Source organism: Quercus robur, chromosome 11 (genome assembly GCF_932294415.1).
Source record: "Quercus robur chromosome 11, dhQueRobu3.1, whole genome shotgun sequence".
In the NCBI taxonomy this organism is placed as follows: Eukaryota; Viridiplantae; Streptophyta; class Magnoliopsida; order Fagales; family Fagaceae; genus Quercus; species Quercus robur.
Window position 1 is genome coordinate 857,951 of NC_065544.1, and position 24,443 is coordinate 882,393.

General features: G+C 35.7%; 3 protein-coding genes across 4 annotated transcripts; all 3 read right to left on the bottom strand.

The window, feature by feature from the left end:
• Window positions 1–1,573: 1,573 nt before the first annotated feature.
• Window positions 1,574–4,881, bottom strand: LOC126705852 (uncharacterized). 2 transcript variants are annotated; one of them, XM_050405072.1, is made up of 9 exons: window positions 4,568–4,876; window positions 4,249–4,471; window positions 4,031–4,083; window positions 3,366–3,402; window positions 3,204–3,269; window positions 2,898–3,002; window positions 2,641–2,794; window positions 2,456–2,532; window positions 1,574–2,356 (listed from the first exon to the last, which is right to left on the bottom strand). In XM_050405072.1, exons 1-9 carry the CDS (start codon window positions 4,699–4,701, stop codon window positions 2,291–2,293), a joined length of 915 nt encoding a protein of 304 aa, XP_050261029.1. In that variant the 5' UTR covers window positions 4,702–4,876; the 3' UTR covers window positions 1,574–2,290. The 2 variants fall into 2 exon arrangements, with proteins under 2 accessions (XP_050261029.1, XP_050261030.1); XM_050405073.1 differs by lacking the exon at window positions 2,898–3,002 and having other exon boundaries at window positions 4,568–4,881.
• Window positions 4,882–17,726: 12,845 nt separating this feature from the next.
• On the bottom strand, window positions 17,727–18,667 carry LOC126706567 (uncharacterized). The gene has a single exon (XM_050406096.1). The coding sequence runs from the start codon at window positions 18,589–18,591 to the stop codon at window positions 17,965–17,967; it is 627 nt and encodes a 208-aa protein (XP_050262053.1). The 5' UTR covers window positions 18,592–18,667; the 3' UTR covers window positions 17,727–17,964.
• Window positions 18,668–20,002: 1,335 nt separating this feature from the next.
• Window positions 20,003–24,359, bottom strand: LOC126706106 (uncharacterized). The gene is made up of 6 exons (XM_050405377.1): window positions 23,938–24,359; window positions 23,526–23,673; window positions 21,714–21,866; window positions 21,238–21,413; window positions 20,830–20,962; window positions 20,003–20,292 (listed from the first exon to the last, which is right to left on the bottom strand). Exons 2-5 carry the CDS (start codon window positions 23,655–23,657, stop codon window positions 20,857–20,859), a joined length of 567 nt encoding a protein of 188 aa, XP_050261334.1. The 5' UTR covers window positions 23,658–23,673; window positions 23,938–24,359; the 3' UTR covers window positions 20,003–20,292; window positions 20,830–20,856.
• Window positions 24,360–24,443: the final 84 nt, after the last annotated feature.

Below are 24,443 nucleotides of genomic sequence, written 5' to 3' on the forward strand. Positions count from 1 at the left end.
ACAACACTGTACTAAAAGAAGAATATGTTAATTGCTGAAGATTTTGAAAAAAAAAAAAGAAGTTTTTGTAAGCAACACATTTTTGTTAAATATCATAGAGAGTTTGTTTGGACAGTGTTTTACCATTCTCAGATTTTCCATGCACTCTCCTCCCACTTAATTTCACATTCTACTGCTGCTTCTGCTTCACAAATTGTTTATATATTGTAGTTCCGGTTGTATGTGGTGAGACTGATTTTCTTGACATGAAAAATCCATTTTTATTTCTTTGGTCGACTTTCCTTTTGTTCTATAACAGTTTATTCTTCTAACGCCACATGCCCTGCTGATGGGCTGCGCACATTAGACTGCCTTATCAGATTAGTTACAAGTATTACACTTCTTTGTTCACCACAAAGGAGCTGTTATTATCATCCCTTAATTTCAAAAGATGAATTCATGTCAGGTTTTACTATGCACTTGGGAAAAAAGAAAGAACGAAACACTTTCAAATGCAGACCACATTCCTTTGGAAGCAGAAAGCCTACAATTTTGTAATATATTCATTACCTTTGAAGTAATGTTGTTATAATGGGTTTTGCAGCCTATGATGACTAACAAGTAATTCTTACAAGAACTTGGAAATCACCATCTCAATTAAGGATTGCCTATTAACATCAAGAATTCTACAATTTGTGTGTACATTGACTCTTTGTCATCGTACAAAAAAAGAAGAAGGATAATTACTGTAAACCCATCTGTGGTATGGTTCGTTTTCACTTTGCCTTTGCCTACCCGTAATTTAAAACTTTATACTTTGCCTACCTGAACTTCAATCCGTTACCCATCTTTGTTAAAATTAGGTGGAAAAATGTACTTTATCTTCAATTTTATGTCTTTTTCCTCTAAAAACAAAAGATAACAAAAAAAACTCAAACAAACAAAATCAAAGAGGGGGTTTTTGTAGAAAAACAAGATGTGTATCAAAACAAGATCAAATGGACAGGCCAACACATTTGGTTCATCATTTCTCTATCTCATTTGCATCTCTCTCTCAATCTCTGATTTCTCTCTCTGTCTCACTCATCCCTTCTTCCCACAACCCATTTCAGATTTTTATATCCCAACGGCCCACATCACAGCACATCCATCAAGCACTCTAAACAAACTGGACACAGGATAAGATCAAACAAGTACGGTTAACACAGGATAAGGCAAAATGATGACGTCTTGAGGAGAAGGAAGATGAGTTCGGTTAGAAGACAGCAATGGTGATGGTACAGTGGTTGTGGTGGCGAAGTTTTGGTGACAAAGCCGAGCATTGCGATTATATAGTGTGAAATTCGTTTTTTTTTTTTTTTTTTGGGGGGGGGGGGGGGGGGGGGTGGGGTGCGGAAGGGGTGGTTTCCTTGTGTTTGTGTTTTTTGATTTTGGAAGAAGACGGCACAGCCTGCCTGACTTCTCTCAAGACCCATTTGATTCTGTGATGTCTCTCACATTTCTAAATTATTCCCATTTCTTCCAAAACTCTCTGTTTGGTTGCTAAGAAAGAAAGTATGCAATTAAGACAAAAAATAAAATACCCATTTGGACAAACACAACAATAGCTAGCTTAACATTATCATCATATATAGGTAGTTGTACAATTATAAAGGCAGCTTTTGGTGAAGCTTTTAGGAAATACAAAGAAACACCAGTAGTCTTGCTCTTGCACAAACAGATAAAGCTTGAACCCCCCAATCCCAATTCCCAAACCCATAACACAGCAACAATAGCAAATAGCCAAATAGAACAAGTAGGAAGTAGGAAGAAAAAGAACACCAGTTACATTAGATTACACATGAGGTCTGAGAAGTGAGGAGAACAGCCCCCATAAGGGCCATAACCATTAACAAACCTCCAAAACCAAACCCTTGAACTCAACTCTGGAAACATATGTTGCTGTCTTTGTCCTTGTTGGCCGCTGCCCTATCTTTCTTGCCTTCCTTCTTTCTTGATTATTTTTCAAAGGAATTTCAGTAGAGGACCAGCAGTTTGCATAGAGACAAAAAACCCCATAATCCAAGCTCTTTCAAAAAAATTCAAACCCTAACTTTTTGATTCGTTTTATGTTATATATTGGTTGTAAAAGTTGTTTTCTAACGGAAAAGCCAAAGGTGGGTAACAGAGTCCTAATAGAAGTAACCTTAGGTGGGCAAAGTGTTAAGTTTTGAACCATGGATAGGCAAAGTGAAAACGGGCCAAACCACAGGTGGGTTTACTGTAACCATCCCTAAAAAAAAAAAAGGAATAGTTTGTGTTGAATGAATTTCTATGTCTTCAAACAAAGCAAGTAAGTTTGGTCTTCTACCAATTGAGAGCTTGCCACTTCCACAATCTAGTCAAGAATGCAAAAGCTCTATCAGCCTTTCAGCTATAAAAAGAAAAAGCCCAAAAAAGAAGCTAGAAGAAGAATACATGTAATCATCCACATTACCTCAAAGCCCATCCTTTGGTAAAGTTCCAGAGCAGGTATGTTGCTTCTATGCACATGCACATATACCTGTTCCACGCCTGCCATAGAAGAACAGATCAGAAGAGAAATGTTTTCTTAACATCTACTCTATATCAGACAGTTTATAAGTTTTTTATTGTAAAGAAAAGATGAATGTTTTGACTTACTCTCGGATTTGGCTGATTCAACAGCAAAATGTAACATGTTGCTTGCAATACCCCGACGACGTGCTGATTTGATCACACATAAGTTTGCAATATACCCATATTTATTTTGGTCTGTTCTGTTGATGCTGCAGAAGAGAGGAGTTCTCACCCTTTCCTGCAATAGCAATTAATTCCATTGCCAGGTTCAAGTTAGCCAAAGAACTGGATTAGACAGACAACACATAAAAGCTGCAAATGTAAACAAAAAACTATTGTACCCCAGGAACAGTCTCTCCATGCAACATATACCGGATACTCAAATCAAGGGTTCCAACTACACTTTTAATTACAGTGCGTTTTACATTCTTCACTTCCTTCATAACCTGATAAATTATATACCAGAACACTATCAGAAGCTTTGATTAGATCAAGCAACCAATGATTCAATAATCCTTTTTTCCCAGCATAATATAGAGAAGTTCTATTATCCACTTAAACTCACCCTAACCAATGGTTTTTAACCAATATTCGAACTAAATCAAATGAAAGGGTATGATGACGAACTTAGTGGATTGGTTTCATACCGTGACAATACAGGTGCATTTCTGCCCAATTTGGCCTCTACTGCGCCTTTTTATGGCATTAAACTCCTATAGAAACAAGAGGTACTTACTCAGAAATTCATGCAACAAATATATTCCACATATACATATGAACTAAAATAATATGAACACATTAAGTCCTACCTGGTCAGCAAATTTCCTTTTGAAGTTATCTACATATCTGTGTTAATCAAGCATAGCTAGAATTAGCGGTCATTCTCAAACAATTTCCCCTCTTTTTTATACATAAAATACAATTATCCTCATAAGACGCTACAAACATGCCAAATAGGCCACCATTTTCAGAGTTAAAAAAAAAACAAATAAACTTTGGAGGCTTAAACATATCTAAAAAAACATTCCTAATCCTTTACATCTTTGTTTTCTCCATCAGCCACATTTGTCAGTTTCTCCAAAAATTGGCAGTCTTTTTCTCCTCCTATGCTTGTGATTAAAAAAAGAAAAAAAGAAAAAGAACATATTATAAGGTTACTTTCAATGACCCATTTGGCCTATCTAATGAAAATCTTTCTTTCCTTTGTTCCAAAGTGTTGTCAATTGAGAAGAGGCTTGAGTCTCAGTGGCATTGTATATAAGGTTCTTTTTCCACAGGAAGAATTTGGGTTCAAATCATACTGTTTGTTTGTTCCAATTCACTTATTGTAAACAAGAAAGAAAGAAGATTAAAAAAGACAAGATCAAATTGTTAAATCCCCCCCTCCCTTAATTTGTAGCGAAAGGTCACTAAGAAAAAGAAAAAAGCAAGGAAAAAATGTGTAACTTATATAGAAATAGAAGCAGAAGCATACCGTTCGTTAGCTCTATTTTCCCAATGACTCTCTGCTCTTAGCCATGCCGCTGTCTACCGCATAATAATAAAAATATAAAAAGTTCAAAAAAAAAAAAAAAACACACACACACACACACAATAGATGCAGATTTTTTTTCCCCACAAAATTTGTGCCTAATAAAAAAAAGTGGTTTCAAAGAAAATAATGAAGAAGATAAAATGGAAAATATAGTATACCCAAAACTCTTCATCAAGAAGGGCCTGTCGCGCCACGTAGTGTCCAAACTCAAGTCTTTTTTGATCTGTACCCAATTCTTGATCCGACGGCTGCAGGCGGTCGAATCGGAAATCGGAGGATGAAGATGATGATTCCCAGTGAGGAATAATGGACAGCTCTTCCTTCTTATCCTTCTTGCTCGTATAATTACCAAAAGATGATGATTTTTTAGAATCCATTGCCCTGTCTCAGTGTCAGTCAGTTATTGTTACCAAAAACATTAAAACTAATAAACACATACATGGGTTGTTCTGTTCATAAAAAAAAAACAAAACTCACATTGTCCAAGAAGCTGTTGTGACCCTTTGAAATTTAATATGATTTGCTGCAACAACAGCAGCATCGTGGGGAAACCTCAAGAGTTGGGGTCTGTGAATCGAAATCGTGTTGGTGGTGGTGGTGGAGGAGCGCATATCTGCTTGCTTTCCAGAATTTTGTTGAAGGGAACGCACACAGCGATTGTTAGAAAAAGCAAAAGGCCGAGTCTGTGTCTGTTTGACCCTCTCTACCTCGCTGCCTAATTTATGGAATAGAATAAGCTTTTAAGGGTGAAGCTGATTTTTTTGACTGAAAAACATGGTGCGCAAGTACCCGTCATAACCGCCCTGTCAAAGACAACATGACCTCAATCCCCACATTACATTTAACCTTGTTAAAATATTATAAATATAATATTTTTTTATAAAAATTTCGTTACAAGTCTATACTTTCTAATGACACAATAAATCTCATTACATTTTTTATTTTTATTTTTTATATTTTTATTTTTTATATAGGATGAAATGACATATCATGGTTGGTGTATGATAAAAATGATGTAAGTGGTAGATGTCTAATGGGCCCAATGGAAGTGTTATTGTAGTAAAACAATTTATCATTTCAATGGATTGTAAAATTTGTTGTGTTCGAAGTACTTATTATAAAAATTATCTTTTTATTTTTATCTTTTAAATTTAGTGTTGATTTGGATGAGGGTTATTTAAAAATTAAGTTGTTTATTTAGCTTATTTCACTTGTGTACAACTCTTTTAAAACTTTACTTTTTGAAAGACAACTATATTTTTATTGAACTTAATTTTTATGCCGAATAAGTAAATAAAAGCTTTTCCTTAATTTTTCATTTTATATTCTACTAATCATAGAATGCAACATAACTTTTATTTTTTATTTTTAATAAAGTAATTAAAGTTCAAAAAAAAAAGTCATGATGCATGATGTGGGGCCCAATAATTTATGGGCCCGGCCCACTTACTCATGAGGAGTCCAAAGGCCCAGGCCAAAGAGGGCTATGGCCCAAACTTGACAATATAAAGCACGAAATGGCCCGGAGATGCAGCCGAGGACAGTTCAGTCCTCGGCAGACCCAAAGTTCCACCGAGAAGAGGGGCAAAAACGGTATAGGAACAAACTTGAAAGAAGATCCAAAATATCTAGGAAAAGCTACCCTTCCCATGCAGGGCTCTGACCTAACCGAGCCGTATTTTTCAGCTTTATCAACCACCCCCAACGACTTTGGGTTTGGATTGACGGGACAAGTATCAGTCATGGAAAAGTTGACCCTACACGTGGACGAAGGAAAGCGAACGCAGGCTAGTATAAAAGAAAAAGTAGGTAATCTAAAAAAAGGGGGGGGGGAAAAAGTTGACCCTTCACCCCAACCCGCGCCTCAAACATGTTATACTAAGGGAAGATTGCACCGGATAGGGGAGTTGTAATTACGGCTTAGGGATTATGGTTTGGGAGGAAACTGAAGGATTTGTGTGTTGGTAAAGCAACTTCCTCTCCTATTTATTTAAAAAGGTAAGGAAGTGGCATTTAATTCACGCAGTGTCCCAAGGAGCACTACAGACAAAATGGCTCCGGCTCAATCTCCAACGCCACCTGCAACCATGAAATTAAAGGATTCTCGTGAAGGCGCATCTCGAACACTGGGACATCAAAGGGGACCGCGTGACCAAAGAGTACAAGAATGCCTCTTAATCCGATATTGTGAGGCTAGTGAATTTGCGGCCCAGGCCCGTTCTGCATGGGAGCCCAAGGGCTACGGCCCACGCCGAGGAATAGCCATTTCCGAGGACAACCTCCTGCTCGGCACCTCATGAAATACCTGAGGAAAGGGAGAAACTGAGTTCCGGGGTAGAACCAAAGCATTGCATGGTCCTCGGACTCAAGCCTATGGGGAAACCAACTACTTGGACGACGAAACTAGGTTTTGGACAGAACCAAGGCGTTGCGAGGCCCTCGGACTCAAGCCTATGGGAAAACCAACTACTCGGATGGAGAAAGTCCTCGGCTCAAATACTGTAAAAGGTTAAGGCCAATAAGGGTGTTAAGAAGATGGCGAAACGCCCCAATATTCAGTGGCCTAAGGGGGCTGTTCATTTTGCGGATGATGTGTCTTCGGATGGTTACTTCCTACACCGTATCGAGCATCCAGTTCTCATCTCGGCTAGTTTTCGGGTAAGTATCGTTCTTCACAGGTCGGCATTGTTGTGCCAAACAATTCTATTAAAGTTACGGCAACATCTTTTTATTAGCAAGTATTTTGGCCCTAGTTGTCATTGATTCAAATGCTATATTATTGTGCCGAACAACACTTGCAAATTTGTAAAAACATAGAGATAGAACATGCGAAGTAAAATGATAACAATTTTTATTAATATAAAGATATATTACAACGTACAAAGAGGGGCTTAAACAAGCTTATACAAAAGGTGAACTGCCGAAACAATATAAAAAAAAAAAAAAACATCAACAATACAAATAAATAAACGGTCAGGTGTCTTTTAAACTCGTCTCCGAAGTCCCTCCAAACTCTGCCTCAGTATCGCCCATATTGAGGGAAGTGCCTTCTTCAGAAAAAGATGGAGGAGATGAATGAGGAAGATGGAGGAGATGAATGAAAAGATGGAGGAGATGAATGAGGAAGATGGAGGAGATGAATGAAAAGAAGGAGGAGAAGAAGAGGGAAGAGATGAAAAGAAAGAAAAAGGAGCAAAAGAGGGAGAAGGAAAAGCACCAGGATGAATCTGGTGGTGGAAAGAAGAAGAAAGAGAGGCAAAAGGAGGCGCCAGTGAACGAAGAGAGGAAGAAGCAGGGGCACTTAATCCCTGCCCCAGTCTTGACTCCTAACACACTGGTGCCATGTTAGATATGCTCATGAGAGAGCGGGTGGTACTGATAATGGGTGTCCTCGGCTCAGTCACGCCGAACGTGTGACGCGACGAGTTCCTGCTCCGGATTTTGGCTGAAAGGAAAGTAAGACAAATCTTGAGTCTCCGCCATCCTTGCCCTGACCGAGCCATTTCGAGCTTTATTAGAATATGGTATTTTTGGTGGGAGAATGGCTTTTTCATTGCTTATGACTGTGGTGAATGTATTACAGGTTGAGGTATAATCAAAGGGTAAAAGTAAACTCTAGGAGGAATCTAAGGGTTTCAGACTTCCTGGGGATTAAAGGGATTTATGTATGGGAGAAACAACTCTTGTCTTTTCTCTTTATATAGGGGACGAAGAGGAGGGTACTTAATTTGTTCAGATCTCCAAGGAAATCCGCAAACAAGAATATGCCCGTTCCGCTCCCCCACACCATCAGTAACTGTTAAATTTGAGAGGTATCGTGAAAGGAAACTATTAAAGACACGCTCCGGATAACCAAACGGCATGAGCGTATCGTGAATAAATTAAGAAGAACATCTCGTAGACCGGTACATTTCCTGGGCAGGTGGAGGAACGCCAACGTCAGTGAAAGGCTGAATTAAATGAGCCATAATAAAGGCTCGGTATTTCCAAAACCCCCCTCTCCAACCAGGAGGTCGGACAGCAGGGTTTTGAGGGGCTATTGTGGGGCCCAATAATTTATGGGTCCGGCCCACTTACTCATGGGGAGTCCAAAGGCCCAGGCCAAAGAGGGCTATGGCCCAAACTTGACAATATAAAGCACGAAATGGCCCGGAGATGTAACCGAGGACAGTTCAGTCCTCGGCAGACCCAAAGTTCCACCGAGAAGAGGGGCAAAAACGGTATAGGAACAAACTTGAAAGAAGATCCAAAATATCTAGGAAAAGCTACCCTTCCCATGCAGGGCTCTGACCTAACCGAGCCTATTCTTCAGCTTTATCAACCACCCCCAACGACTTTGGGTTTGGATTGACGGGACAAGTATCAGTCATGGAAAGGTTGATCCTACACGTGGACGAAGGAAAGTGAACGCAGGCTAGTATAAAAGAAAAAGTAGGTAATCTAAAAAAGGGGGGGGGGGGGAAACTGGCCAGAGAGAGGAGGGCCTCCCAGTCCACCTCCAGGAGAAAGATTCCAGGGGTGAAAACACCTTAAACACATATGAACACCACAAAAAAAAAAAAACACCACCGCCGGGTAACCAAGGCCTAGCCTTTCAAACCCACTCTCTACAAATGATATTGTATGAGCCTTTTCACATGCGAACCCTACACTGTTGTGGTTCGTTGCGAAATCGTGTCCCTACACATGACATATTAAGTTTATGGAGCATAAAATAGAACTCTAAAAGAGAAACAAGAAATTTTTATTCAATAAATAAAAGTGATACTTATGTCATATTTCTTTCTTATAAAACATGGGTTATATAAAAGTAATATTGCTTTCTAATCACATGTTAGATTATCTAGAGTTTTTAGAGTAACACTATTCCGTTCCAAAAATCTTGTTCATCTATTTTGAAAAGAATTGATAGAATTTTGACATTATCAATAATTTAAATAGATAGTAAAAGAAAAATAATTAATGTTTGTTTAAATATTAATAACATTACAAAATCTAATTTACTCTTTTAAATGGATGAATGGAATTTTATAAACTATATAGAGTAGGAGTTAATCAAATAGCTCCAAACAATCCTTATCCCTACAATTACGAGAAATTATACGGTTTACATGGTGGACAAGTGACATGGTCCACCATTCTACTAAAAAACTCACACTTGTTTAAAATTGCTGAGTTATATTTTTTTAAAAAAAAATAGAAATTGATTACTGACTCAACAATTTTAAACAAGTGAGAATCTTTTAGTGGAATAGTGGACAAGTGACTTAGTCCTCTAGACAAGTGACTTGGTCCACTAGAGGACTGTATAATTTATCGTACATTTACAATCATAACCTATCATTTATTACCTAAACAAGTATTTGAAACAATTATGTCTCTAACATGGAAAATTATTGAATAATCCGGGAGTACCATAAATGCGTATTCTCCTCTCTCACATGAATTGTAGATCCCACTATGAATTTAATTAGTAGAACTTACAGTTATGTGAAAGGGGGAATACGCATTTATAGTACTATCGGAGTACTCAATAATTACTCATCTAACATTGCTCTTTTTATATATTTTTTTGAGAAACAAACACATATAAACAAGGAAGAAGGAAAAGTAGTTCTAACACAAAGATTGCTCTTTTTATATTAGTTCGTAAGAATTTACTTTAATGTCATATATATAATTTAAGAATATGATTTATTCTAATTATCATATAGTTTTTTATAATAAAAAAATGATTATGAGGAAAATTATGCCAAAATGGCTTTATATGCGTCTTGGGCATGGTGGATTGTTTCGTTTTTTCCCTTATATAACTGTTACTATTTTTTTTTTTCCATATCAATATGGGACGCAATATGAGATGGTGATGTGGCAGGATCACGAACACGAAGTGGGTTTTGGACATTCATGGATGAGAACGATTATAAACACACAAACACACACAAAAAAAAAAAAAAAATGACAAGCCTTGTTAATGTAACATTTCATATGAGTAATATAGTATATGATACTAGCATCTATGAATGTGTGTTACGTGTCCTTAGGAGCTCTTCTAAACTGTTCACCAAAATTCTTGGGGAGTGATGAATGTTTAAAAAGTAAATAATAATTAAAAAAAAAAGCCTTTTCTCAAAGAGGAGATGGTTTATAGTAAGATAAAATTAGAGGAAATCAATAAAGTTGTGAGAAGAACCTAAAAAAGATAGATAAAAGTTATGAGACAGAAATAGATAACAGGAGATTAAATTGATTTGTTCAAAGAAAAGGAAAATACAATGAAAAATACAAAGTAATAATTAAAACAATATCAAAAGAAATGTACTTTTCGCAATGAAGAGATGGTGATGAATTGAAAAAAGAAATTGAGGAAATCGAAGTCTTTGCGCAAAGAAAGTAAAAAGTGAAATATATACAAATAGTGCAAAGATTTTAAAGTTCATAGCTGATAGGTTTTTTTTTTTTTTTTTTTTTGGGGGATCAGGTAGGGGATTAAGAAATTTGAATTCAAATAAAATAGGCTAAAGAAGTTAGGGAGCTGTGTGTGTATGTATATATATATATATATATATATTTTAACATGTGTTTCTGTTTGAGTTTGTTTTTTTTTTTTTTTCATTTTAAATTTTCCTCTTTTTTTGTTTAGACAAGGGATTAAAAATTTGAATTCAATTAAAAGGCAATCAATATGTGTGTGTTGGATTGTAGGAATCTATTTATTTTTTTTTAATGAGAATAGCCGAATAGGAATCTACTTTTATATTGAGATATGGAGAAAAGATTGAGATAAGGATAAGGATAAAAGCTTTTTATTTATTTATTTATTTTTTAAGAAGCAGTAGGCTAAGGCCTAGTATTTGATTTTTTTTTTTTTTTTTTTAAGAAAAGTATTTGAATTTAAATAGAACACAGACATTGAATTGGAATGGATTATGATTTAAATTTTTTTAACCTTTTTATTTATGGATTTTGACATGTATTTAAAAATTGAAAGTGGTGTAGTGGGGTTGGGTTTTTTTTTTTTTTTACGTAATTGTCCGCAAATTTTGTTAGTGCTTAAACACTTAGGGTATAATAGTATTTTTGAACTATATAAAAATCTAATTTAGAGAAGATAATCCTCTCATTAAGGAATCTTTATGTTTTGAGAGGATTTTAACCTATGGTGTCCGCTCTTAATGATAGTTCTTTATTATCTGACTAAGACATCAATCAGTTTTTAGTGTGAGTGAAAATTGAATCTCAAATCTCTTATTCAACTATTAAACAATTTATCAGTTAAGTTAATTGAAATCTACCAATATTGACTAGCATGGTTAATGTAACACATGATATGAGTAGTTAGTTAAGATAAGAAATAGGAAAAACTTATTAAGTCAAAATTGGGCGTGTCCTTCCTGCCACTCTTATCCAAATTCCAGAAGTGCGAAAATCATTAGATGGGTCCTACGTACTGTCATCTGGGAACAGCAAATCAGAAATTGCCACATGACATGAAAAGAGAGTGAGAACAGGTGAAGGCATCAACTACAACTACGACTACAACTTACTGGTGGCTTTGGAGCGAACACACACACAGATTGGTGTAGAAACCAGCAGCTAGCGGCTGTCATGCAATGCTTTTGGGTTTCATTGTCAGACAACTTGTAGATATCCTTAACAACCCCCCGACACTAATTTTCATTTTTATGTAATTTATCTTAAATCAAGGGAAGTTAAATTATTAATAGCGTAATTACATTTTTAGTCTTTATATTTTGCACTTTTTTATTTTGATTCTTACATTTTATTCTTACAATTTTTAGTCCCTAAAACCAATTACCACCAAGGGCGGCGCTACATTATTCTCAGAGGGTTCAAATGAATCCCTTGACTTCAAAAAAAAAAAAAAAAAATTATATGTATAAAATATATATTTTTTGTTAGTTTAATACTATAATTTTTTTAAAAAATATTTTTGCACACCTTGACTTAAATTTTGCATATCTTTATTATAAGTATTTTCAACTCTAAGAATAAAGAGCAAGTGCTTGTGAATTGTAAGTGTCACTATTTTTTTATAAATTTATATTATATGTGTGAGTGTGTCTATTATTGATTATGTGCATTACTTTTTGTTATAATGTTATTTGTGTGAATTATGATGTGTGTGGAAGTTTGTGTGTACAATATAAATATAATATAAATTTATATAATTTAATAATTAGGAAATAGAGATGGTTTGTTACATGATGTATGAATGAGTGTAGTTGTGTGCGTCAATAATTAATACAAAACAATGAGTTTAGTTTAGTCATTTAGTTTAAAATATTTTTATAAAAACAATACCAAATAGATAATAAAAACTGCATAAAAATAAATTGTTAGATAAACTTAACAAAATAAAATGATTGTAGGCTCATACCTACTCACATTGGCAATAGATACTTGTAGGGACACGATTATTGGACGGCCCAAGAATGACATTGGGGTCGTACATAAAAGATCCCTCACAATGTGATTTGTAGAGAGTGGGCTTAAAAGGCTTGCCTTTGGTCGCTGGGCAACGGTCTGGTCCTGATTTCAGGAGGGCTCATGTAGAAGGGAGTTCGGTCTGAACATCCAAGCCCTACGACGATGTAGCCTGAAGGGTTGGACTCCTCGGAATTAGTCCGAGGAGTATTAAGTTCTTCGCCGTTCTTCTCCTCTTTTTTCCGCCTCTCCCCCTCTCTGAGGGATTCCACTACATTATATAGGTCTTTCGATCTTATCTGAGCCTTACACTTGTTGATCATCTAAGCCCCCACTTGAGCACCTGTCCTATCAGACATCTTTATCATCACCTTGTGAGTTGCAGTGTCCAAGGCAGCACTGTTCAGGGGTCTTTTCCTCATTAATGCGGTCAGGAGAATGGTTGTGACTCATTTAATGTGGTGGCAGCAGCTTTCTATGAGATATTTTGGGTTTTATTCATTTTTATATGCTTGGAGGGTGAATTGCAATGGCTGGGGTGAGCTCTTGATCCAGACTTCGTAATGTCCGAGGAGGAGTTTCTCCTCGGACAGGTCTTCTTTACCGTAATTGGGCTCGAACGATGCTTGGACTATGACCTCTCCTCGGACAGGATGCTTCACGGACGGGCTAGTAATTTGACTAGCCCATCATTTTGGGCCAGGCCCCACAATACTCATAATTCAAAATGTGAATACTTGTAGAAGGAAATTGTAAAATTTCATGTATTATTATTATTATTATTATTATTTTTTTGTTGGTAACTCGATATATTCAAGTTCTTTTTTTATTAAAATTATTTAATGAACCCCTAAACAAAATTCCTAGAACCACCACTGATTAACACGTAACATTTAAGTCCTTACCATTAGTCAACTAATGGGAAAAGCTAAGGTGGCACTGATGTGACAATTAAAAAATATTATTTGGCATTTTTATATGCCACGTCAGCATTTTAATTTTTTTTATAAAAAGCCATGTTAGACAATTTAAACCAAAAAAGAAAATAAATTAAAAAACAAAACTTAAAATTATTTTTTTAATAAAAAAAAAGAACTTGTTCTCCATGTTCTTCCCAAATCTAAGAAATAAACCCAGCACCCAAACCAATATATGACAAACCCCGAATCTAAATCCAACAACCAAATCGTTTTCAAAAAAGAAATCCAACAACTAAATCTAATCTCTATCAAATCCAGAAAAACAAGAAACAAATCAAAGAAACCAACAGTGCATGTCGAAGAGAATAAGAGCAAACCCAGAATCAAACTTCACCTTTTCACAATCAAACCCAGAACAAGAGCAAGAATACCTAGCAAACTTCATGTTCTCACAATCAAACCCACCACCACCATCGATTAAGAGCAAGTCAAACCCAACCAAACAAACCTATCTCTTAGCAACCAAACAAACCTATCTCTTAACAACCAAACACAACAACAAGTAACAAAAAACTCAAAGAAAAATTCTATGGTTTCTGGGTTTGGAGCAGATATGAGTTTTTTGGTTTGGAGTAGATCCAACGGCATCATTTTTGCCTCCTCAAATCCAACGAAATCATTTCACACCACCAATCCTAACTCCACCAAAATGATGCCGTCAAACCCCACTGTTTTTGCCTCCTCGGCCACTTCATCAAACAACGCTGTCTTGACAAACAACTACCTTGTCATCATCGTCGTCCTCATCAATCGAAGAGAGAGTTTGGCCTCGTCACATCGTTCTCTCTCACGTAAGTCGAGTTCGTTTTTCCAGCGAAATCCATTGTTCCCATCGTTTTCTTCACATCAAGAGAGAAGCACGATCTGCTCGTCGTTGGTCTGCTTGTGAGCTCTGGTGCGTGGTGGAGAAGAAGGCTGAGTGAGCTCCGGCGATGGACCTACAGTGGAGAGTAAGAGATTCTATCCATGGATGGTGAAGAGAGAGAGAGAATCTGAGATTAATCTTTGATGAGATTATCTCAAAGAGAGAATTTGATCTATTTGGATATTTGGTGGAGGACCATCGAGGTTAGTCTTTTTGAGATTATCTCAAAAAAAAAAAAGGATAATCTCAAAAGATAAAGTTGCTATAGTTTTTAAAGCTGATGAGGTTAAAGAAAAACAAAAACAAAAACAAAAATAATAAAAAAGATAAGAATTTTTTATTTTTTTAAGAAATGATTTTAGTTTAAATTAGATTTAAGGTTTTTTTAAAAAAAAAAAATTTCAATTTACTTTTTGTTAAATGATTTTGTTTTTTAATTTTTAATTTTTGGTTTAAATTGTCTGACATGGCTTTTTATAAAAAATTAAAATGCTGATGTGGCATATAAAAATACCAAATAATATTTTTTTAATAATATTTTAATCGCCACATCAGTGCCACATCAGCGCCACGTCAACTAATAGGGTGTTCCGTCTGCCACCTCAGCTTTTCCCATTAGTTGGCTGATGGTAAGGACTTAAATGTCACACGTTAATTGGTTTAGGGATTAAAAATAGTAAAAATAAAATGTAAGGACCAAAATGAAAAAAGTGCAAAATATAGGGACTAAAAGTGCATTTATGCCATTATTAATTTAATCCTATTATTGAATTTTTAGCACCAAAAAAGATTCCTTTTATTAAATAAAATTTAATTTAGTTTGTCAGTTATTAATTTTGTCAATTTAATTTCTTAACTTTCAAAACCAAGTTAATTTAATCCGATAATATCTTATTGTCTCCATATATCTATCAAAATTAGCTGATCTAGTAAATGGAACATAAATTAAAAGCTTATTATTGAACATGTTAAAACTTCAAAATAGAATCAACTTCTAGTATTGATTCCGTAAAAAAAAAAAAATAAATAAATAAAAATAAAGGATGACATTAACTTGATATGAAAGTTGAAAGATTGAATTGATACAACTAATAGTTTATTAATCGATTTGAACTTTATATATTAGTTAGTAGAACAAAATTTTCATCTCACTCACTATGTGTTAACTAAAAATATTATCCATTATATGATTTAATGAATCAAATAATTTAATATGCGTAAATGGTTTTATAAACCACAACTTAATAGATTTGATTTGGATGATCACTTTGTCCCCATACTAATGGTTGGATGTGTCAATCAGTTTCAAAAACTATTGGATGTAATTATTGAATCTTTATTTTTAAGTTTAAAGTTAATCATGTTTCTCAACCAAAAAAAAAAAGTTTAAAGTTAATCAAAAAAAAAAAAATTCTTAAATTTATGGATGCCACGGTTTTTATATGATATTCTACTTTATATTCATTGAATTATTGAGTCTTGTGGTTCAATTAACATGTCTTTGATGACGTTTGGTATGGGGTAATGTTTTAAGATTCTTGAGAATGTTGAAACATTCTCACATTTGATTGCAAATCACACAAAAGAATTAGATGCTTGAGAATTTGAATTCCCACTCAACCCCCTTTTGGTAGGAATGTGGATTCTCTTTGAAAAAGGTGGGTATTCACATTCCTTGGATATCCACATTCCTCTGATCCTCTCTACTCTTTAACCTATAGATATAAAATAAAAATATAATATAATTATTGACAATTTAAATAATTATTTTGTATTATACAAGTCAATTAAAAATATTTCACTATAATTTTATTGAATTTTTCATGATTTATAGTTTATATTTTTGTTTCTTATAATACATTTGGAGGGAAAAAAAAGAAAAAAAAGAAAAAAAGAGAATTGATACTATCCAAAGGATTTTTTGGCAAAATATAAAAATAGTTTCATTCCCTAGTATTCAAATTGCCAAGCGTCGCTTTCAAAAAAAAAAAAAAAAAAAAAAAATTGCCAAGCGTCATATTCCTTTGAATTTAAATGCTACTTTAGTGTCTCTAGCATAAAAGTTTGAGGCTCAAATCCTACATCCCTTATTGAAGAATTTGAACCTTAAACAAACTAATAGATAGCGTGGCTTTTATTTGATGCATTTAGAGCTGTCCAAGGACCCGCCGGAACCGACCCACCGACCGAACCCGATCCGCCGCCGACCGAACCAACTGTTCCAGCTGTCGGCAACGGATTTCATTCTCCAAAACCCGAGATCAACGGGTCGGAGATCGGATCTCCTCTTCTCAAATCCGAGAAACCAGATCCGACCGACCCATCATATTCCCGGCGAGTTTTGAGATTTTTTTGGGTAGATCCGGCGAGTTTTGAGTTTTCTTTGGGAATATTTAAGCTAGATCCAGCGAGATTTCGCTAGATCTAGCCAAGATCTTGCCGAAAATGGCCAAGATCTCGCTGGATTTGGCGAGATCTGGCCGGATTTCAACCGTTATTCAAAATTTCCTCGCCGGATTTTGCTGTTTTTCATATTTTCTTGGCCGGATTCTCGCCGTTTTCCAAATAATCAACCCCGACCGAGACCTGACCACTTTCCGACAAGAACCGTCCGATCCGATTCGATTTTCTGACTGGTCGACGGCGGGTCTGAGAAATTGGACCCTGACTTGGTCAGGTCGGTTGCGGGTTGGGCACAAACCCGACCCGGACCGACCCGTGGTCACCCCTAGATGCATTATTTAATGTTGGTTGCCTTATCTGAACCTAAAGCCAATGGATAGCATGGCAACGGCGGGAGACATGTTGGCTCTCCATTGTGGACTATCATTTATGCATTAGTTAATTGTGCAGGTACCAAATAATTAGAGGTAACATGGATATTCTCAAAAGTTTTTTGAAAATGTTTCCCACATTTTAATCCTTAATAATTTGTTAAAGCAAATAGGATATTGATTACTACACACCCATTAGCGTACATGTTTCATATATATTACTCATTTCACATATTAAACGTGGGGCATGCTTAAAAGATGTAAGCATCAAATGTAAAACTTATGAATATTATGCCATGGCCTTGTTATCTAAGGGAATTGGATTATGGAACACTTAATTAATCTTTTAATTGTATTTTGAGGTTGGTTTGGAATTTAATCTCGATTCTCTGCTTTTAATTTTCTAGGCTAGGGGGGAAATTTTTTTGTAAAATGGCATTCTTTTAATATGAAAGCGATAAGTGAGGCATTCACTCATCACCTTCTTCTAATTATTTAAGAGAGAGAGAGAGAGAGAGAGAGAGAGAGCAGATTCTGGATTTGTATAAGGTTACTAGTCACACACAGAGTGGAGAGTAACAGAGAATCATTAAAACTTTCACAAGGCAATAGGCACAATACTACATTACTGCCACACAAACCAAAAGAACCGCCTATAGATTCCACACTACTTCACGCTCAATGGCCACACCAATAGTGAAACCAGGATTCAGAAACAGTAACAGACAGTGAGAAACGCTCTATTATACATATATAGACCCATTTAAACATTGATAATGAATAAGCAGCCAAGAAAGTGCCTGAACCTTAGCCTTCAAAATCAGTCTTTACCCACTGCCCATACTTGCTCTTCATTTTGTCATCCAATTCCTTAGCTTTAACATCTGAAATCTTGGCTACATTAGACATGGATTCCTCTTGTACTTTAGCTATCCTCCTACTCCTCTTCCTTGCCATTGCCTCTCTTTCTGCTTCTAGTCCCTCATATTCTCTCAGCCAACAGCTGTGCACTGCACAGCTCAGTACCAACACCACCAACTGCATTAGAAACATTGCCATCAAAACCCCACATTCCAACCTCACCAAAAGCTTTGCCTCTTTGGGGTCCCTTTTGGACTTGAGCAAGGAAAGGCTGGATTGCTCTTTTGTAAACAAGGCCAATATGCTAAGCAATTGCCCAATTGCCGAGCCAAGGAGAAGTGACATGTGGGTTATGAAACAGAAGTGGGTGAGCTGAGAGTAGAAGCCCACAAAGGAGGAGAGCAATGAAACACAAGAGACCATGAGGAAAGCCATACCCATAGAAGTTGGAGGCATTCTCAGTAGAATAATGGGAGCAAGAGAAGCTGAGGAAAGGATAAAGAGAGTGAAATTCAAGCATGAGAGGACAAGATTTGGAAAGGAACATGAGCTTCTAAGCTTAGAGGAAGCCATTTTTAATTGGGTTCTGAATTCTGACTCTCAGTCTCAGATGTTAGGAATTGCTTGAGATGTGCTATGCGATGCAATGGAGATTTTGAATTTATAAAGGCAGGGGTTGGAATGAATGGAATGGGATTATGCCGTTGGAGGCTACAACGGCTAGGTAAGAGAGGTCCCACAGTCCCAACTCCCATGTAATATTCCCTCCTCTGGGTTTCAACTTTCAAACATGTTGTGGATTTTGATGGTGTTTACAAGTTCAAAAAAGCCTAAAGTAAAATGATTCCAGCTGTTTTATTGTAAAATATTTCCCAAAGAACAAGAAAAGTAAAATGTCATCCCCAGGATCAATTTGGTTCATCATGATATGAGAGTTGATTATTGAGTAAATCATCTCGCAGATCCATAATATATAATGCTCATTTGGTAGAGCATATTTTTATTGGTATACTTAGTTTAAAAAATAATTTGGACAAAATATGTAATTCTACTTAGGGCTGTATAAAAAAACCACTCCGACTACACCTAAATTGACCAAAACCAACTGCCAAATGCGGTCACTGCACTGCCGGCCATAGTGGAGGTGCAAAATATGCACCTGCAAGTAAAGGTGCTGATTTTGTTTCCAAAAAACCACGGCGTACTGCACCTAATTCCATATAAGTTATATTATACATATTTACTAAGTTTATATTTTCAGTAATTAAAAAAAAATTAAAAATTACTAAAAAAGATTTTGCATTTTATCTAATAAGCCTTTTTTGAAATAAACTAATTTTGTTTTTGTTTTTTGTAATACATTTAACACAAAGTTATTAAAAACCATATCTTTTGATAAATATTATACAAATAAGCAAACAGAAATAATCAATTCTTAAACAGACTCTAGTTAATAACTCACAAGACTATTCACATTATTTATAGTTCAGATGACCTACTTAATATTCATGTGATGTGACTTGCCCTTTTAAATGATTTAATAAATAATGTGATTTAAAACACTTGAATGGTCTTCTAAAATACAATGCAATGGATTTGAGGAAATTCTTCTAACTCAATTTGGGAGAAAAGTTTGTCCATTGTGAACTGAAAAACATGATCATAATCATGTCAAGTATATGGAGTTTACTACGACATAAGAATGACTAGGTAATTTGTGGGTTAAGCTTTGTAAATAAATAAAAAACAATTTGAAAATAGAGATTTGTTTCTAAAGGTCGTACTTAGAGCACTATCGCACCAAGTCTTCACCACTAAAAAGGCTTTGGGTTTGTTTTTCTCAGTTTCATTCATTTTTTTTTTCTTTCCGTATGTGTAACTTCTCCATCTAAACGTGCAAATGCTCATAAGAAAATTACCAATACAAAACAATGAAAAGATGATGGTCCTCATCGAAAACATATCATTTTAATATGGAATGAAATGAATAAGAATTAAGAACCATCACTTGCAAATTTCACTGGATTGTCTTCAAAAGGCCAGGAGAGACCATAAGTACGCTGAAGCCGGTTACATAAACCAACTTGGTTTACATTGCAAGAATCTCTCAACTTAAAGTAACTATGCATCCCCACCAGCCTAAGGCTATACAATTCAATACTGGACACTTGCATAACATTTGAACAGCTAACCAAGTAATGATCATATCTCCTTTTTCAGCAATGCTAAAGTCTTGGGCCTCTTGGCATGCTTTTCATGAGTTTCCTGCTGCTTCTGTTGTATGTGAAGTTCACGTAAATAATAATAATAATAATAAATGAAAAAGTAACTGGAAATTTTCTAGTGAGGGTAAAGCTTCTGTCTAATGCTCTCGTGCACTAGACAGGACACTAGGCTGACATGTGGTCATTTTAGGACACATGTTGTGCCCGAGTCACCTCTAGTGTACAGAAGCACTGGAGGGAAAAAGACCCTTCAAATGAAACCAATACCAAGGGCATCTGGAACTGGAACACATAATGGAAAAAGTATATACATCAAGCAATTACAATAAATGAAACCTTGGAAACCACATGGTACAACGAGTGTCATGTAAAACATACTCATCTACTAGAAGTTAATAAAAAAGTTCATACATTTTAAATACTATGATTTTTTTCAATTTGTTTCGCCAGAAAAAAGAGATGCTCTGAAATTGAAAATAAAAGCCCTTCATGTTCTGTTTTCCAAATACACCCATTCCCTATGTATTGGTGATACTTAATGCTAATACCTTGATAGTTGTCTCCACAAAGTAAACAGCAAGTATACCTGGTTTTTTTTTTTTTTTTGACTTGATCAATATTCTGCATCACTGTGGGTTACTATGGCCTCGACTCTATCAAGTGAAGCTTGCAACCGTCCAGAGTTCATGTTGAACAATGGTTCACTAGTACCAAGAGCCCTATTAAATTCAAGGTTTCAACAATGATAGACTGTCAGTGTGAACAAAAAAAATAATTGAATGAACTGATGAATAGCAATATTGCATGTATTCCTAAGAAACTATTAGGTCACTACTACATGTTAGCAAGATATAGCACTTTTAAAATAAAGATAAAAAAACTAAGATAAAGCACGTCATTGAACATAAAAGAGTTTCTAATGCTGAAATATCATAAATTCCAGAAGTTCTCATATTTACTTCAATAGTAAATGTGTAGAACATTGAGCAGTTACCCAGTAATTTCTGGAAGAACATAATCAGCCCTCCACCCAAAACGCAAATCCATGCCAGGAAACAAGCCAACTGATGTTTTATTCTGAATCCGAGATATGCCATCTCCACCGAAACAAGTAGTAAGCTTCCATTTCCAACCAGTTGCATTTAACTGAAAATTGTGGCCTATACCAACCTGTATATTTCCAGCACTTTCTGTGTGAAAGTCCAAATACAACTAAAGCCATCTATGGTGCCAAAAGCATGTGCACACACACTAATATGACAAAATACAAAATACTACTTGGTCCATGCGTGCAAAAATACTATATATTTCCTGCACTTTGTGTGTGAAAGCCCAAATACAACTAAAGCCAACTACCTTGAGTCATGCCTCTCTCTCTCTCTCTCTCTCTGTGTGTGTGTGTGTGTGTGTGTGTGTGTGTGTACATTTATATTCTTTGTATACAGAAAAAGGTATGTAAAAGCATCAAACCTGGAGATTTAGAAATTTGGTTACGGGAATCTTTTTGGAAAGAAGGCGTACATCTTGATGGATAGGCTCATACATAAACTTCCACCTCCGGTCAGGTGCTAAGGGCTTCAGTACAAGCTTTGCTTGAAACTCATTGGTGGGAGCATTATAGAACTGAACCAAAACAACATTTAAGTTGGGAAATACCATTAAAAAAATCATCCATACAATGAGAATTGGAGGTGATAAGATTATGATATATCACAGTATGAGGGAATCGATTAGTGAAGGAGTAAAATCCAAGCAAACCAAAGGCTGAGATGAAAGCCAAACATCTAAATTGTTCAAGCATTCAGTTATACCATATTTTTGTACAAAGTGGTTGAGTGAAACATGTAATGTAGTTACTAGGCTATCTATGAACTTAGTTAATTAGGTTAGAGGTTAGCAAGGCACAACCACAAAGATCAAATGAATGCAAAATCAATCACACACTTCTTTTTTATTTTCTCTTCTTTTTGTTTTTTGCGAAGGTCTCCAAAGCTCTTTGAGCACCTGACTATTTCCCCTGTTGTGTAAAATCCAGGTCCCATACACACTAGGTAATTACAGGGAGGAATTCCTTAGGGGTGATCCTAAGATACTGACTAGAGGTTTTAAACCCAGGACCTCATGGATCTCATGAGGTCTTAAGAACCATTAGGCCAACCCCTCAAGGTTTGGCTCTTGTTCAAACACATGTAATTGTTATATCTCCAAAGCAGCTTTGTCCAACTCATGCCTTGTCAGGACATGTCCAGCAGGACTACTTCACACAATATTACCTATCCATGCACCATAACTAGCCTAAGCTTTCACAACTGAGGCTTCAATTATAATTCATTTTACAGCCAATTAAGTGAAGGTACTAATATTCACATTTAAGTATCAAGTCATACGCAGCAATATCATGGCATAATCAGATATTAATATCTCTATAACATATTACAAAGTAAATGCCAAAAGCAAATCCACTGAATTAAACTAACTAATTTATTACTACCACAATAGAAACTAGAAAAGTTGTGTTATTATATCCAAGGGAAAATCCCCTCAGCCAAACAAAATTACTAACAGAAATAATTCTCCAATTGTTGAGATTTCAAACTATTCATCAGTTCCTTGCAACAAAGATGATTCAAAACATGCAAGATACCCAAATCAGACTGTTTCTATGGCTATAGTCTACACATTGAAGACACCAAATATAGATAGCACATCAAATACTAGACAAAATGACAAATTTCAAAAAACAGACAAAATTTTTCATAGTAAGACCATCACAAACAGTGCAGTATGTGTTCTAGCACTTGACTGCATAGTTTTACAATCCCAGAACTAAACTTGTGTAAGAGGCACTAGAACGTGCATATGCATGTCATCTTCTGATACAGTGTTGCCATGTTTTGAAGCAAATGACCACTACCCCCTCTACAGTTTTTTTTTTTTTAGTTGGTAAGTTACACACACACCTTCCATCCCATTATTATGGGAGGAGGAAGTGCCAGTTGAGCTAAAGCTCATTGGCACGGCTCAAAGTTGTTAACCGCACTAAATCTATTTACAAAAAACACGTCGTTTTTCCACTAACGTAGAGCTGGGGTTACCTAAAGTGATGCAGTAACACTAACACCCTGACCACATGACTATAAAGGAGTAACCTACTAACTACATAGTCCATAACAACTTTACCTTCATATTTTGGCTGCCAAACACAGAAGTAACATATCAGAAATTAAAAGCAATTGAATTGGACAAGTAAAAATTAAATCTTGCCAAGGCATGGAAAGATACCTCCAAATTGAGACCAACACGAATACCTTGTGTTTCTTTCCTGAACTTCAAAAACAACTCTGATGGCATCAAGTTAATGTTGTATAGTTCTTCCCACGAAGTGGGTTCTTCTCCATTCGAACCCGGATCCATTTTTATTGAATCAAAACTGAAAGAATTACCCAAAAGCTAATAAACCCATTTCTTGCATATTCTCAAAAAGTTCACACTAAACTCGGTCACCATAATTTAGCAACCAAAAAATAAAAACAAATTCTTGCTTTTTCGAAAAGAAGAAAGAACAAAGCTGTAGAATTGAGTGAGCGTATGAAACATCAAACACATAACAGTATGCCTAATTTAGTTTTGTTTCTTTCAAAAGCATAAATTTTAGAGGAAGTGCTTGAAGCGCATGACACAAAAAAGGAATTACCTTTCCAATCGAATACGTATTTCAAGCGTACATGTAAACGTATGTACAGCCCGGCCTGTTGCTGGAGGGCTCTGAAGTCTGAATCAGGACGAGAGGGAACAAAAGGTGCACACACAGTTTGACAACGATGTTGTTTTGTTGGGAGGTGGAGATTTTTATCACAGCAAGCTGCGGATTTACCTCATTTGTCCTTGCCCTTTTGTTCAGTGACGAATGATGCACGACCACTACTCGCAACTTTATTTTGTCTATTTGGAAACGGACTCACAAACAGCACTTACTTTTATTTTATTTTATTTTGATGTTTAGATATCGATGAGTTCAAACAGCACTTAAATCTAATGATGCACTTGCACCTACTATTGCTATTTTGGTTTTTGATTGCTGAAGCTTGATCGCTTGCAACTAGACCATCTATCTTGGGCACATTTTCTGTGGAGCCAATAATTGTGCTGATTGACCGGCAAGAAGGGGTTGTAAATAAGAAAGCAATGCAGAAAAATATG